This window comes from Bufo bufo, chromosome 11 (genome assembly GCF_905171765.1).
Source record: "Bufo bufo chromosome 11, aBufBuf1.1, whole genome shotgun sequence".
Taxonomy (NCBI): Eukaryota; Metazoa; Chordata; class Amphibia; order Anura; family Bufonidae; genus Bufo; species Bufo bufo.
The window spans coordinates 102,070,823-102,087,639 of record NC_053399.1 but is presented as its reverse complement, the minus strand read 5'-3'; the positions used below and the strand labels follow the sequence as shown (position 1 = coordinate 102,087,639).

The window sequence follows — 16,817 nt, the reverse complement described above, 5'->3', positions numbered from 1 at the left end:
AACGAGGCGTGAGATTCAGTGCTGACCAAAATGGCCGCGCAGAGCGGCTCCTCCCCCTGACGTGCGGCGACGTAGACTCGGCGGAGCCGGAAGTGGCCGAAAGTTTCGTGTTTGGAAAGAAAGACGGAAAGTTTCCTTATCGCTTACCTCAAACCGGAGACTCCCCTCCCGCCCCGCTTCATGCTGTCCCGGTAAGTGCTCCGCCCGGCCGACGGGGGTTTGTGTGAGAGGAGAGCTGAGGCCGCGGGAGTCACCTGTACCCGGTGCGTGACTACAGCGCCTCCTCACCTATCTGCCCCCCTTACCCCCCCTCCTGTCACCCCCCCCTCCTGTCACCCCCCCCCTCCTGTCACCCCCCCTCCTCCTGTCACCCCCCCTCCTGTCACCCCCCCCCCTCCTGTCACCCCCCCCTCCTGTCACCCCCCCCTCCTGTCCCCCCCCCCTCCTGTCACCCCCCCCTCCTGTCACCCCCCCCTCCTGTCACTCCTCCCCCCTCCTGTCACCCCCCCCTCCTGTCACACCCCCCCCTCCTGTCACCCCCCCCTCCTGTCACCCCCCCCCTCCTGTCACCCCCCCCCTCCTGTCACCCCCCCCCCTCCTGTCACCCCCCCCCTCCTGTCCCCCCCCCCTCCTGTCACCCCCCCTCCTGTCACCCCCCCCCTCCTGTCACCCCCCCCTCCTGTCACCCCCCCCTCCTGTCACCCCCCCCTCCTGTCACCTCCCCCCTCCTGTCACCTCCCCCTCCTGTCACCTCCCCCCTCCTGTCACCTCCCCCTCCTGTCACCTCCCCCTCCTGTCACCCCCCCCCTCCTGTCATCCCCCCCCTCCTGTCACCCCCCCTCTCCTGTCACTCCTCCCCCCTCCTGTCACCCCCCCCTCCTGTCACCCCCCCCTCCTGTCACCCCCCCCTCCTGTCACCCCCCCCTCCTGTCACCCCCCCCTCCTGTCACTCTTCCCCTCCTCCTGTCACCCCCCCCTCCTGTCACCCCCCCCTCCTGTCACCCCCCCTCCTCCTGTCACCCCCCCTCCTGTCACCCCCCCCCCCTCCTGTCACCCCCCCCCTCCTGTCACCCCCCCCTCCTGTCACCCCCCCCTCCTGTCACCCCCCCCTCCTGTCACCCCCCCCTCCTGTCACCCCCCCTCCTGTCACACCCCCCCCTCCTGTCACCCCCCCCTCCTGTCACCCCCCCCCTCCTGTCACCCCCCCCCCCCCTCCTGTCCCCCCCCCCCTCCTGTCACCACCCCCTCCTGTCACCCCCCCTCCTGTCACCCCCCCCCCTCCTGTCACCCCCCCCCTCCTGTCACCTCCCCCCTCCTGTCACCTCCCCCCTCCTGTCACCTCCCCCCTCCTGTCACCTCCCCCCTCCTGTCACCTCCCCCTCCTGTCACCCCCCCCCCCTCCTGTCATCCCCCCCCTCCTGTCATCCCCCCCCTCCTGTCATCCCCCCCCTCCTGTCACTCCTCCCCCCTCCTGTCACCCCCCCCTCCTGTCACCCCCCCCTCCTGTCACCCCCCCCTCCTGTCACCCCCCCCTCCTGTCACTCTTCCCCCCCTCCTGTCACCCCCCCCTCCTGTCACTCCCCCCCCCTCCTGTCACTCCCTCCGGCAGGGTTACGGGAGGAGGCGTAGATGTCGGCAGGGTTACAGGCGGAGGCGTAGATGTCGGCAGGGTTACGGGAGGAGGCGTAGATGTCGGCAGGGTTACAGGCGGAGGCGTAGATGTCGGCAGGGTTACAGGAGGAGGCGTAGATGTCGGCAGGGTTACGGGCGGAGGCGTAGATGTCGGCAGGGTTACAGGAGGAGGCGTAGATGTCGGCAGGGTTACGGGCGGAGGCGTAGATGTCGGCAGGGTTACAGGCGGAGGCGTAGATGTCGGCAGTGTTACAGGCGGAGGCGTAGATGTCGGCAGTGTTACAGGCGGAGGCGTAGATGTCGGCAGGGTTACGGGAGGAGGCGTAGATGTCGGCAGTGTTACGGGAGGAGGCGTAGATGTCGGCAGGGTTACAGGCGGAGGCGTAGATGTCGGCAGGGTTACGGGAGGAGGCGTAGATGTCGGCAGGGTTACAGGCGGAGGCGTAGATGTCGGCAGGGTTACAGGAGGAGGCGTAGATGTCGGCAGGGTTACAGGAGGAGGCGTAGATGTCGGCAGGGTTACAGGCGGAGGCGTAGATGTCGGCAGTGTTACAGGCGGAGGCGTAGATGTCGGCAGTGTTACAGGCGGAGGCGTAGATGTCGGCAGTGTTACAGGCGGAGGCGTAGATGTCGGCAGGGTTACGGGAGGAGGCGTAGATGTCGGCAGGGTTACGGGAGGAGGCGTAGATGTCGGCAGGGTTACAGGCGGAGGCGTAGATGTCGGCAGGGTTACAGGCGGAGGCGTAGATGTCGGCAGTGTTACAGGCGGAGGCGTAGATGTCGGCAGTGTTACAGGCGGAGGCGTAGATGTCGGCAGTGTTACAGGCGGAGGCGTAGATGTCGGCAGTGTTACAGGCGGAGGCGTAGATGTCGGCAGGGTTACGGGAGGAGGCGTAGATGTCGGCAGGGTTACGGGAGGAGGCGTAGATGTCGGCAGGGTTACAGGCGGAGGCGTAGATGTCGGCAGGGTTACGGGAGGAGGCGTAGATGTCGGCAGGGTTACAGGCGGAGGCGTAGATGTCGGCAGGGTTACAGGCGGAGGCGTAGATGTCGGCAGGGTTACAGGCGGAGGCGTAGATGTCGGCAGGGTTACAGGCGGAGGCGTAGATGTCGGCAGGGTTACGGGCGGAGGCGTAGATGTCGGCAGGGTTACGGGAGGAGGCGTAGATGTCGGCAGGGTTACAGGCGGAGGCGTAGATGTCGGCAGGCGTCCATGGCTTATATGTGACTGCGCCGCCCGCAGTGGACGGGACCAGTACTGGAGACTGGTGTGTAGCGGTACATGGGACAGGCCGTGCAGGTGTTCATGTCCTGTGATAGGGAGGCTCCAGCCTACACCCTGCATGACATTCCCAATGTGTCTGGACCCGTTCTCTGGAGGGGGGGGGGGAGTCAGAGAAGGAGGAAGTGAATGGGAATAGTGGATGGAGACCACAGGAGGGTGAGTGCCGTGCGGAGTCTCTGAGGATTCCACCTGGGGGACTGCTTGTGAATCACATGTGGGGGGTCTGGGGGGTACTGCTTGTGAATCACATCTGGGGGGGCACCGCTGTGAATCACATGTTGGGGGTCTGGTGGGACACCGCTGTGATTTACATGTGGGGGGTCTGGGGGGTACTGCTTGTGAATCACATGTCGGGGGTCTGGGAGGGCACCGCTGTGAATCATATGGGGGGGGTCTGGGGAGGCACCGCTGTGAATCACATGTCGGGGGTCTGGGGGGTACTGCTTGTGAATCACATGTGGGGGGTCTGGGGGGGTACTGCTTGTGAATCACATGTGGGGGGTCTGGGGGGTACTGCTTGTGAATCACATGTGGGGGGTCTGGGGGGTACTGCTTGTGAATCACATGTGGGGGGTCTGGGGGGTACTGCTTGTGAATCACATCTGGGGGGGCACCGCTGTGAATCACATCTGGGGGGGCAACGCTGTGAATCACATGTGGGGGGTCTGGGGGGGGCACCGCTGTGAATCACATGTAGGGGGTCTGGTGGGGCACCGCTGTGAATCACGTGGGGGGGGTCTGAGGGGGCACCGCTGTGAATCACGTGGGGGGGTCTGAGGGGGCACCGCTGTGAATCACATGGGGGGGGGGTCTGAGGGGGCACCGCTGTGAATCACATGTGGAGGAGTCTGGGGGGGCACCGCTGTGAATCATATGGGGGGGGTCTGGGGGGGCACCGCTGTGAATCACATGGGGGGGTCTGAGGGGGCACCGCTGTGAATCATATGGGGGGGGGTCTGGTGTGGCACCGCTGTGAATCACATGTAGGGGGTCTGGGGGGGCACCGCTGTGAATCACATGTGGAGGAGTATGGGGGGCACCGCTGTGAATCACATGTAGGGGGTCTGAGGGGGCACCGCTGTGAATCACGTGGGGGGGTCTGGGGGGGCACCGCTGTGAATCACATGGGGGGGGTCTGAGGGGGCACCGCTGTGAATCACATGGGAGGGGTCTGGTGGGCACCGCTGTGATTGTGGGGGGTCTGGGGGGGCACTGCTTGTGAATCATGTGGGGGGTCTGGGGGGCACTGCTGTGAATCACATGTGGGGGGTCTGGGGGGGCACCGCTGTGAATCACATGGGGGGGGTCTGAGGGGGCACCGCTGTGAATCACATGGGGGGGGGGTCTGGTGGGCACCGCTGTGATTGTGGGGGGTCTGGGGGGCACCGCTGTGAATCACATGTGGGGGGTCTGGGGGGCACCGCTGTGAATCACATGGGGGGGGGGTCTGGTGGGCACCGCTGTGATTGTGGGGGGTCTGGGGGGCACCGCTGTGAATCACATGTAGGGGGTCTGGGGGGCACCGCTGTGAATCACGTGGGGGGTCTGGGGGGCACCGCTGTGTATCACATGGGGGGTCTGGGGGGCACCGCTGTGAATCACATGGGGGGGGGTCTGAGGGGGCACCGCTGTGAATCACATGTGGGGGGTCTGGGGGGCACCGCTGTGAATCACATGGGGGGGGGGGTCTGGTGGGCACCGCTGTGATTGTGGGGGGTCTGGGGGGGGCACTGCTTGTGAATCATGTGGGGGGTCTGGTGGGCACCGCTGTGAATCACATGTGGGGGGTCTGGGGGGCACCGCTGTGAATCACATGGGGGGGGGGGTCTGGTGGGCACCGCTGTGATTGTGGGGGGTCTGGGGGGCACCGCTGTGAATCACATGTGGGGGGTCTGGGGGGCACTGCTGTGATTGTGGGGGGCACCGCTGTGAATCACATGTAGGGGTTCTGGGGGGCACCGCTGTGAATCACGTGGGGGGTCTGGGGGGCACCGCTGTGAATCACGTGGGGGGTCTGGGGGGCACCGCTGTGAATCACGTGGGGGGTCTGGGAGGCACCGCTGTGAATCACGTGGGGGGTCTGGGAGGCACCGCAGTGAATCACGTGGGGGGTCTGGGGGGCACCGCTGTGAATCACGTGGGGGGTCTGGGAGGCACCGCTGTGAATCACGTGGGGGGTCTGGGGGGCACCGCTGTGAATCACGTGGGGGGTCTGGGGGCACCGCTGTGAATCACGTGGGGGGTCTGGGGGGCACCGCTGTGAATCACGTGGGGGGTCTGGGGGGCACCGCTGTGAATCACGTGGGGGGTCTGGGGGTCAGTGATCGGCCTCGTGGCTTTGGCTCCTCACATTAACCCCTTCTTGTCGCTGACACGCAGGTAGCTGAAGACCAGGCGGCGGTGGTTGGCTGAGATGGAGTATGTGGTAAGGCCCCTGTCAGTCGGTGGTGGTCTCTGTCGGGTGATTTTGGTGGAGGGCCCCTGGTGAAGACCCCTGGTGGCTGCGCTCCCGCTGTGGATCCATAGAGTTAGGCAGGCGAGGACTTTACATTAACCCCTTGTTATCAGGACGGCCGTGCGGATGATCACTCCTATCATTGTAGGGCTTTGTGGAACTGCAAGTCGCAGCATGCCCTGGCCGGGTCTGTAGCTTCAGGGATCTGCCCCAGTCCATCGTCTTATGCTTGTTTCATAAGGTTTACTGGGACTTGTAGTTCTCCTGGTTATTTGTGAAGTGTGTGTCTCTTGTATCTCAGCCGACTTTCCCTCGTGGTAGCCCCCTAGATGGAGCTAACATTGCACCATATCGGGGGTCCGGGCGCCTCGCCTTCCCGTCCTCCTATGGATAACATCCAGATGCATGTCTCCTGCAGGCTGCTCTCCAGCAGAGACGGGGTTAAGCAGCCCCCTCCCAAACCTCCTCTTCTATCGCAGCTGGTTTCCTGTGTGCCCAGTCCAGTCCTGTGTGGGGGAAGCCGGCAGGAAGCCGAGTCCTCGGAGAGAGCGGGCGGGGGAGGAGCTCTGGAGGGGGGCAGGAGGTATGGAGGTACAGGAGGAGGGGGGGCGGGAGGTATGGAGGTACAGGAGGAGGGGGGGCGGGAGGTATGGAGGTACAGGAGGAGGGGGGGGGCGGGAGGTATGGAGGTACAGGAGGAGGGGGGGCGGGAGGTATGGAGGTACAGGAGGAGGGGGGGGCGGGAGGTATGGAGGTACAGGAGGAGGGGGGGGGGGGGGGTATGGAGGTACAGGAGGAGGGGGGGGGGGCGGGAGGTATGGAGGTACAGGAGGAGGGGGGGCGGGAGGTATGGAGGTACAGGAGGAGGGGGGGCGGGAGGTATGGAGGTACAGGAGGAGGGTGGGGGAGAGGTATGGAGGTACAGGAGGAGGGGGGGGCGGGAGGTATGGAGGTACAGGAGGAGGGGGGGCGGGAGGTATGGAGGTACAGGAGGAGGGGGGGGCGGGAGGTATGGAGGTACAGGAGGAGGGGGGGGCGGGAGGTATGGAGGTACAGGAGGAGGGGGGGCGGGAGGTATGGAGGTACAGGAGGAGGGGGGGCGGGAGGTATGGAGGTACAGGAGGAGGGGGGGGGCGGGAGGTATGGAGGTACAGGAGGAGGGTGGGCGGGAGGTATGGAGGTACAGGAGGAGGGTGGGCGGGAGGTATGGAGGTACAGGAGGAGGGGGGGGGCGGGAGGTATGGAGGTACAGGAGGAGGGTGGGCGGGAGGTATGGAGGTACAGGAGGAGGGGGGGCGGGAGGTATGGAGGTACAGGAGGAGGGGGGGGCGGGAGGTATGGAGGTACAGGAGGAGGGTGGGGGAGAGGTATGGAGGTACAGGAGGAGGGTGGGGGAGAGGTATGGAGGTACAGGAGGAGGGTGGGGGAGAGGTATGGAGGTACAGGAGGAGGGGGGGCGGGAGGTATGGAGGTACAGGAGGAGGGGGGGGCGGGAGGTATGGAGGTACAGGAGGAGGGGGGGGCGGGAGGTATGGAGGTACAGGAGGAGGGGGGGCGGGAGGTATGGAGGTACAGGAGGAGGGGGGGCGGGAGGTATGGAGGTACAGGAGGAGGGGGGCGGGAGGTATGGAGGTACAGGAGGAGGGGGGGCGGGAGGTATGGAGGTACAGGAGGAGGGGGGGCGGGAGGTATGGAGGTACAGGAGGAGGGGGGGCGGGAGGTATGGAGGTACAGGAGGAGGGGGGGCGGGAGGTATGGAGGTACAGGAGGAGGGGGGGCGGGAGGTATGGAGGTACAGGAGGAGGGGGGGGGGCGGGAGGTATGGAGGTACAGGAGGAGGGGGGGCGGGAGGTATGGAGGTACAGGAGGAGGGTGGGGGAGAGGTATGGAGGTACAGGAGGAGGGTGGGGGAGAGGTATGGAGGTACAGGAGGAGCTCTGGAGGGGGGCGGGAGGTATGGAGGTACAGGAGGAGGGGGGGGGGGTATGGAGGTACAGGAGGAGGGTGGGGGAGAGGTATGGAGGTACAGGAGGAGGGGGGGCGGGAGGTATGGAGGTACAGGAGGAGGGTGGGGGAGAGGTATGGAGGTACAGGAGGAGGGGGGGGCGGGAGGTATGGAGGTACAGGAGGAGGAGGGGCGGGAGGTATGGAGGTACAGGAGGAGGGTGGGGGAGAGGTATGGAGGTACAGGAGGAGGGGGGGCGGGAGGTATGGAGGTACAGGAGGAGGGGGGGGCGGGAGGTATGGAGGTACAGGAGGAGGGGGGGGCGGGAGGTATGGAGGTACAGGAGGAGGGGGGGGCGGGAGGTATGGAGGTACAGGAGGAGGGGGGGGGGCGGGAGGTATGGAGGTACAGGAGGAGGGGGGGGCGGGAGGTATGGAGGTACAGGAGGAGGGGGGGCGGGAGGTATGGAGGTACAGGAGGAGGGTGGGGGAGAGGTATGGAGGTACAGGAGGAGGGTGGGGGAGAGGTATGGAGGTACAGGAGGAGGGGGGGCGGGAGGTATGGAGGTACAGGAGGAGGGTGGGGGAGAGGTATGGAGGTACAGGAGGAGGGTGGGGGAGAGGTATGGAGGTACAGGAGGAGGGGGGGCGGGAGGTATGGAGGTACAGGAGGAGGGGGGGCGGGAGGTATGGAGGTACAGGAGGAGGGGGGGGCGGGAGGTATGGAGGTACAGGAGGAGGGGGGGCGGGAGGTATGGAGGTACAGGAGGAGGGGGGGCGGGAGGTATGGAGGTACAGGAGGAGGGGGGGCGGGAGGTATGGAGGTACAGGAGGAGGGTGGGGGAGAGGTATGGAGGTACAGGAGGAGGGGGGCGGGAGGTATGGAGGTACAGGAGGAGGGGGGGCGGAAGGTATGGAGGTACAGGAGGAGGGGGGGCGGAAGGTATGGAGGTACAGGAGGAGGGGGGGTGAGAGGTATGGGGGGGCTGCGGATGGTCAGTATGGAGGACGCTCTCTGTATATATATAATGTAGACCTCTGCAGGTATGGGGGGCCGCGGATGGTCAGTATGGAGGACGCTCTCTGTATATATAATGTAGACCTCTGCAGGTATGGGGGGGCTGCGGATGGTCAGTATGGAGGACGCTCTCTGTATATATATAATGTAGACCTCTGCAGGTATGGGGGGCTGCGGATGGTCAGTATGGAGGACGCTCTCTGTATATATATAATGTAGACCTCTGCAGGTATGGGGGGGCTGCGGATGGTCAGTATGGAGGACGCTCTCTGTATATATATAATGTAGACCTCTGCAGGTATGGGGGGGGCTGCGGATGGTCAGTATGGAGGACGCTCTCTGTATATATAATGTAGACCTCTGCAGGTATGGGGGGCTGCGGATGGTCAGTATGGAGGACGCTCTCTGTGTATATATATAATGTAGACCTCTGCAGGTATGGGGGGCTGCGGATGGTCAGTATGGAGGACGCTCTCTGTATATATATAATGTAGACCTCTGCAGGTATGGGGGGCTGCGGATGGTCAGTATGGAGGACGCTCTCTGTATATATATAATGTAGACCTCTGCAGGTATGGGGGGGCTGCGGATGGTCAGTATGGAGGACGCTCTCTGTATATATATAATGTAGACCTCTGCAGGTATGGGGGGGCTGCGGATGGTCAGTATGGAGGACGCTCTCTGTATATATATAATGTAGACCTCTGCAGGTATGGGGGGGGCTGCGGATGGTCAGTATGGAGGACGCTCTCTGTATATATATAATGTAGACCTCTGCAGGTATGGGGGGGGGCCGCGGATGGTCAGTATGGAGGACGCTCTCTGTATATATAATGTAGACCTCTGCAGGTATGGGGGGGCTGCGGATGGTCAGTATGGAGGACGCTCCCTGTATATATATAATGTAGACCTCTGCAGGTATGGGGGGGCTGCGGATGGTCAGTATGGAGGACGCTCTCTGTATATATATAATGTAGACCTCTGCAGGTATGGGGGGGCTGCGGATGGTCAGTATGGAGGACGCTCTCTGTATATATATATAATGTAGACCTCTGCAGGTATGGGGGGCTGCGGATGGTCAGTATGGAGGACGCTCTCTGTATATATAATGTAGACCTCTGCAGGTATGGGGGGGGCTGCGGATGGTCAGTATGGAGGACGCTCTCTGTATATATATAATGTAGACCTCTGCAGGTATGGGGGGCTGCGGATGGTCATTATGGAGGACGCTCTCTGTATATATATATAATGTAGACCTCTGCAGGTATGGGGGGGGCTGCGGATGGTCAGTATGGAGGACGCTCTCTGTATATATATATAATGTAGACCTCTGCAGGTATGGGGGGCTGCGGATGGTCAGTATGGAGGACGCTCTCTGTATATATATAATGTAGACCTCTGCAGGTATGGGGGGGGCTGCGGATGGTCAGTATGGAGGACGCTCTCTGTATATATATAATGTAGACCTCTGCAGGTATGGGGGGCTGCGGATGGTCAGTATGGAGGACGCTCTCTGTATATATATAATGTAGACCTGCAGGTATGGGGGGGCTGCGGATGGTCAGTATGGAGGACGCTCTCTGTATATATATAATGTAGACCTCTGCAGGTATGGGGGGGGCTGCGGATGGTCAGTATGGAGGACGCTCTCTGTATATATATATAATGTAGACCTCTGCAGGTATGGGGGGCTGCGGATGGTCAGTATGGAGGACGCTCTCTGTATATATAATGTAGACCTCTGCAGGTATGGGGGGGGCTGCGGATGGTCAGTATGGAGGACGCTCTCTGTGTATATATAATGTAGACCTCTGCAGGTATGGGGGGGGCTGCGGATGGTCAGTATGGAGGACGCTCTCTGTATATATATAATGTAGACCTCTGCAGGTATGGGGGGGCTGCGGATGGTCAGTATGGAGGACGCTCTCTGTATATATATAATGTAGACCTCTGCAGGTATGGGGGGGCTGCGGATGGTCAGTATGGAGGACGCTCTGTATATATATAATGTAGACCTCTGCAGGTATGGGGGGGCTGCGGATGGTCAGTATGGAGGACGCTCTCTGTATATATATAATGTAGACCTCTGCAGGTATGGGGGGCTGCGGATGGTCACTATGGAGGACGCTCTCTGTATATATATAATGTAGACCTCTGCAGGTATGGGGGGGCTGCGGATGGTCAGTATGGAGGACGCTCTGTATATATATAATGTAGACCTCTGCAGGTATGGGGGGCTGCGGATGGTCAGTATGGAGGACGCTCTCTGTATATATATAATGTAGACCTCTGCAGGTATGGGGGGGGCTGCGGATGGTCACTATGGAGGACGCTCTCTGTATATATATAATGTAGACCTCTGCAGGTATGGGGGGGGCTGCGGATGGTCAGTATGGAGGACGCTCTCTGTATATATAATGTAGACCTCTGCAGGTATGGGGGGGCTGCGGATGGTCAGTATGGAGGACGCTCTCTGTATATATATAATGTAGACCTCTGCAGGTATGGGGGGCTGCGGATGGTCACTATGGAGGACGCTCTCTGTATATATATAATGTAGACCTCTGCAGGTATGGGGGGGCTGCGGATGGTCAGTATGGAGGACGCTCTCTGTATATATATATAATGTAGACCTCTGCAGGTATGGGGGGGCTGTGGATGGTCAGTATGGAGGACGCTCTCTGTATATATATAATGTAGACCTCTGCAGGTATGGGGGGGGCTGCGGATGGTCAGTATGGAGGACGCTCTCTGTATATATATAATGTAGACCTCTGCAGGTATGGGGGGGGCTGCGGATGGTCAGTATGGAGGACGCTCTCTGTATATATATAATGTAGACCTCTGCAGGTATGGGGGGGCTGCGGATGGTCAGTATGGAGGACGCTCTCTGTATATATATAATGTAGACCTCTGCAGGTATGGGGGGGGCTGCGGATGGTCAGTATGGAGGACGCTCTCTGTGTATATATATAATGTAGACCTCTGCAGGTATGGGGGGCTGCGGATGGTCAGTATGGAGGACGCTCTCTGTATATATATAATGTAGACCTCTGCAGGTATGGGGGGGGGCTGCGGATGGTCAGTATGGAGGACGCTCTCTGTATATATATAATGTAGACCTCTGCAGGTATGGGGGGGCTGCGGATGGTCAGTATGGAGGACGCTCTCTGTATATATATAATGTAGACCTCTGCAGGTATGGGGGGGGCTGCGGATGGTCAGTATGGAGGACGCTCTCTGTATATATATAATGTAGACCTCTGCAGGTATGGGGGGCTGCGGATGGTCAGTATGGAGGACGCTCTCTGTGTATATATAATGTAGACCTCTGCAGGTATGGGGGGGCTGCGGATGGTCAGTATGGAGGACGCTCTCTGTATATATATAATGTAGACCTCTGCAGGTATGGGGGGGGCTGCGGATGGTCAGTATGGAGGACGCTCTCTGTATATATATAATGTAGACCTCTGCAGGTATGGGGGGGGGCTGCGGATGGTCAGTATGGAGGACGCTCTCTGTGTATATATAATGTAGACCTCTGCAGGTATGGGGGGGCTGCGGATGGTCAGTATGGAGGACGCTCTCTGTATATATATATAATGTAGACCTCTGCAGGTATGGGGGGGGCTGCGGATGGTCAGTATGGAGGACGCTCTCTGTGTATATATAATGTAGACCTCTGCAGGTATGGGGGGGCTGCGGATGGTCAGTATGGAGGACGCTCTCTGTATATATATAATGTAGACCTCTGCAGGTATGGGGGGGGCTGCGGATGGTCAGTATGGAGGACGCTCTCTGTATATATATAATGTAGACCTCTGCAGGTATGGGGGGCTGCGGATGGTCAGTATGGAGGACGCTCTCTGTATATATATAATGTAGACCTCTGCAGGTATGGGGGGGCTGCGGATGGTCAGTATGGAGGACGCTCTCTGTATATATATAATGTAGACCTCTGCAGGTATGGGGGGCTGCGGATGGTCAGTATGGAGGACGCTCTGTATATATATATAATGTAGACCTCTGCAGGTATGGGGGGCTGCGGATGGTCAGTATGGAGGACGCTCTGTATATATATATAATGTAGACCTCTGCAGGTATGGGGGGGCTGCGGATGGTCAGTATGGAGGACGCTCTCTGTATATATATAATGTAGACCTCTGCAGGTATGGGGGGGCTGCGGATGGTTAGTATGGAGGACGCTCTCTGTATATATATAATGTAGACCTCTGCAGGTATGGGGGGGGGCTGCGGATGGTCAGTATGGAGGACGCTCTCTGTATATATATAATGTAGACCTCTGCAGGTATGGGGGGGGCTGCGGATGGTCACTATGGAGGACGCTCTCTGTATATATATAATGTAGACCTCTGCAGGTATGGGGGGGCTGCGGATGGTCAGTATGGAGGACGCTCTCTGTATATATATAATGTAGACCTCTGCAGGTATGGGGGGGGCTGCGGATGGTCAGTATGGAGGACGCTCTCTGTATATATATAATGTAGACCTCTGCAGGTATGGGGGGGGCTGCGGATGGTCAGTATGGAGGACGCTCTCTGTATATATAATGTAGACCTCTGCAGGTATGGGGGGGCTGCGGATGGTCAGTATGGAGGACGCTCTCTGTATATATATAATGTAGACCTCTGCAGGTATGGGGGGGGCTGCGGATGGTCAGTATGGAGGACGCTCTCTGTATATATATATAATGTAGACCTCTGCAGGTATGGGGGGCTGCGGATGGTCAGTATGGAGGACGCTCTCTGTATATATATAATGTAGACCTCTGCAGGTATGGGGGGCTGCGGATGGTCAGTATGGAGGACGCTCTCTGTATATATATAATGTAGACCTCTGCAGGTATGGGGGGCTGCGGATGGTCAGTATGGAGGACGCTCTCTGTATATATATAATGTAGACCTCTGCAGGTATGGGGGGCTGCGGATGGTCAGTATGGAGGACGCTCTCTGTATATATAATGTAGACCTCTGCAGGTATGGGGGGGCTGCGGATGGTCAGTATGGAGGACGCTCTCTGTATATATATAATGTAGACCTCTGCAGGTATGGGGGGGGCTGCGGATGGTCAGTATGGAGGACGCTCTCTGTATATATATAATGTAGACCTCTGCAGGTATGGGGGGGCTGCGGATGGTCAGTATGGAGGACGCTCTCTGTATATATATAATGTAGACCTCTGCAGGTATGGGGGGGGCTGCGGATGGTCAGTATGGAGGACGCTCTCTGTATATATATAATGTAGACCTCTGCAGGTATGGGGGGGGCTGCGGATGGTCAGTATGGAGGACGCTCTCTGTATATATATAATGTAGACCTCTGCAGGTATGGGGGGGGCTGCGGATGGTCAGTATGGAGGACGCTCTCTGTATATATATAATGTAGACCTCTGCAGGTATGGGGGGGGCTGCGGATGGTCAGTATGGAGGACGCTCTCTGTATATATATAATGTAGACCTCTGCAGGTATGGGGGGGGCTGCGGATGGTCAGTATGGAGGACGCTCTCTGTATATATATAATGTAGACCTCTGCAGGTATGGGGGGGCTGCGGATGGTCAGTATGGAGGACGCTCTCTGTATATATATAATGTAGACCTCTGCAGGTATGGGGGGGGCTGCGGATGGTCAGTATGGAGGACGCTCTCTGTATATATATAATGTAGACCTCTGCAGGTATGGGGGGGCTGCGGATGGTCAGTATGGAGGACGCTCTCTGTATATATATAATGTAGACCTCTGCAGGTATGGGGGGGCTGCGGATGGTCAGTATGGAGGACGCTCTCTGTATATATATAATGTAGACCTCTGCAGGTATGGGGGGGGCTGCGGATGGTCAGTATGGAGGACGCTCTCTGTATATATATAATGTAGACCTCTGCAGGTATGGGGGGCTGCGGATGGTCAGTATGGAGGACGCTCTCTGTATATATATAATGTAGACCTCTGCAGGTATGGGGGGGGGCTGCGGATGGTCAGTATGGAGGACGCTCTCTGTATATATAATGTAGACCTCTGCAGGTATGGGGGGGGCTGCGGATGGTCAGTATGGAGGACGCTCTCTGTATATATATAATGTAGACCTCTGCAGGTATGGGGGGGGCTGCGGATGGTCAGTATGGAGGACGCTCTCTGTATATATAATGTAGACCTCTGCAGGTATGGGGGGGGGCTGCGGATGGTCAGTATGGAGGACGCTCTCTGTATATATATAATGTAGACCTCTGCAGGTATGGGGGGGGGCTGCGGATGGTCAGTATGGAGGACGCTCTCTGTATATATATAATGTAGACCTCTGCAGGTATGGGGGGGCTGCGGATGGTCAGTATGGAGGACGCTCTCTGTATATATATAATGTAGACCTCTGCAGGTATGGGGGGGGCTGCGGATGGTCAGTATGGAGGACGCTCTCTGTATATATATAATGTAGACCTCTGCAGGTATGGGGGGGGCTGCGGATGGTCAGTATGGAGGACGCTCTCTGTATATATATATAATGTAGACCTCTGCAGGTATGGGGGGCTGCGGATGGTCAGTATGGAGGACGCTCTCTGTATATATATATAATGTAGACCTCTGCAGGTATGGGGGGCTGCGGATGGTCAGTATGGAGGACGCTCTCTGTATATATATAATGTAGACCTCTGCAGGTATGGGGGGGGCTGCGGATGGTCAGTATGGAGGACGCTCTCTGTATATATATAATGTAGACCTCTGCAGGTATGGGGGGGCTGCGGATGGTCAGTATGGAGGACGCTCTCTGTATATATATATAATGTAGACCTCTGCAGGTATGGGGGGCTGCGGATGGTCAGTATGGAGGACGCTCTCTGTATATATATAATGTAGACCTCTGCAGGTATGGGGGGGCTGCGGATGGTCAGTATGGAGGACGCTCTCTGTGTATATATAATGTAGACCTCTGCAGGTATGGGGGGGGCTGCGGATGGTCAGTATGGAGGACGCTCTCTGTATATATATAATGTAGACCTCTGCAGGTATGGGGGGGCTGCGGATGGTCAGTATGGGGGACGCTCTCTGTATATATATAATGTAGACCTCTGCAGGTATGGGGGGGCTGCGGATGGTCAGTATGGAGGACGCTCTCTGTATATATATAATGTAGACCTCTGCAGGTATGGGGGGGCTGCGGATGGTCAGTATGGAGGACGCTCTCTGTATATATATAATGTAGACCTCTGCAGGTATGGGGGGGCTGCGGATGGTCAGTATGGAGGACGCTCTCTGTATATATATAATGTAGACCTCTGCAGGTATGGGGGGCTGCGGATGGTCAGTATGGAGGACGCTCTCTGTATATATATAATGTAGACCTCTGCAGGTATGGGGGGGCTGCGGATGGTCAGTATGGAGGACGCTCTCTGTATATATATAATGTAGACCTCTGCAGGTATGGGGGGGCTGCGGATGGTCAGTATGGAGGACGCTCTCTGTATATATATAATGTAGACCTCTGCAGGTATGGGGGGGCTGCGGATGGTCAGTATGGAGGACGCTCTCTGTATATATATAATGTAGACCTCTGCAGGTATGGGGGGGGCTGCGGATGGTCAGTATGGAGGACGCTCTCTGTATATATATAATGTAGACCTCTGCAGGTATGGGGGGGCTGCGGATGGTCAGTATGGAGGACGCTCTCTGTATATATATAATGTAGACCTCTGCAGGTATGGGGGGGCTGCGGATGGTCAGTATGGAGGACGCTCTCTGTATATATATATAATGTAGACCTCTGCAGGTATGGGGGGGGCTGCGGATGGTCAGTATGGAGGACGCTCTCTGTATATATATAATGTAGACCTCTGCAGGTATGGGGGGGCTGCGGATGGTCAGTATGGAGGACGCTCTCTGTATATATATAATGTAGACCTCTGCAGGTATGGGGGGGCTGCGGATGGTCAGTATGGAGGACGCTCTCTGTATATATATAATGTAGACCTCTGCAGGTATGGGGGGGCTGCGGATGGTCAGTATGGAGGACGCTCTCTGTATATATAATGTAGACCTCTGCAGGTATGGGGGGGCTGCGGATGGTCAGTATGGAGGACGCTCTCTGTATATATATAATGTAGACCTCTGCAGGTATGGGGGGGCTGCGGATGGTCAGTATGGAGGACGCTCTCTGTATATATAATGTAGACCTCTGCAGGTATGGGGGGGCTGCGGATGGTCAGTATGGAGGACGCTCTCTGTGTATATATAATGTAGACCTCTGCAGGTATGGGGGGGCTGCGGATGGTCAGTATGGAGGACGCTCTCTGTATATATATAATGTAGACCTCTGCAGGTATGGGGGGGCTGCGGATGGTCAGTATGGAGGACGCTCTCTGTGTATATATAATGTAGACCTCTGCAGGTATGGGGGGGCTGCGGATGGTCAGTATGGAGGACGCTCTCTGTATATATATAATGTAGACCTCTGCAGGTATGGGGGGGCTGCGGAT

The 16,817-nt window shown here is 58.3% G+C and overlaps 3 protein-coding genes across 4 annotated transcripts in view; 1 reads left to right on the top strand and 2 right to left on the bottom strand.

Moving 5' to 3' along the window:
• The first annotated feature begins 68 nt into the window (after positions 1 to 68).
• SHC1 (SHC adaptor protein 1) overlaps positions 69 to 16,817 on the top strand; it is a 42,960-nt gene continuing 26,211 nt past the window's right edge. The window contains exons 1-2 of one of the 2 annotated variants that reach the window (XM_040411880.1): positions 69 to 191; positions 5,297 to 5,342. In XM_040411880.1, the coding sequence (XP_040267814.1) occupies positions 5,331 to 5,342 (12 nt within the window). In that variant the 5' untranslated portion in view covers positions 69 to 191; positions 5,297 to 5,330. The remainder of the gene's footprint in view (positions 192 to 5,296; positions 5,343 to 16,817) is intronic. The other variant, XM_040411881.1, reaches the window with a different exon arrangement.
• LOC120981587 (keratin-associated protein 16-1-like) lies at positions 1,575 to 2,977 on the bottom strand. Its single transcript, XM_040411125.1, has 2 exons — positions 2,969 to 2,977; positions 1,575 to 2,897 (listed from the first exon to the last, which is right to left on the bottom strand). The coding sequence occupies exons 1-2, from the start codon at positions 2,975 to 2,977 to the stop codon at positions 1,575 to 1,577; spliced, it is 1,332 nt and encodes a 443-aa protein (XP_040267059.1).
• Positions 5,349 to 6,969, bottom strand: LOC120981811 (leucine-rich repeat extensin-like protein 3; the record flags this gene model as incomplete). Its single annotated transcript, XM_040411556.1, is given in 8 exon segments — positions 5,349 to 6,088; positions 6,091 to 6,349; positions 6,352 to 6,447; positions 6,450 to 6,534; positions 6,581 to 6,675; positions 6,678 to 6,836; positions 6,839 to 6,934; positions 6,937 to 6,969. Coding segments are annotated over 8 exon segments (1,098 nt in total), but the record flags the coding sequence as incomplete, so codon positions are not given.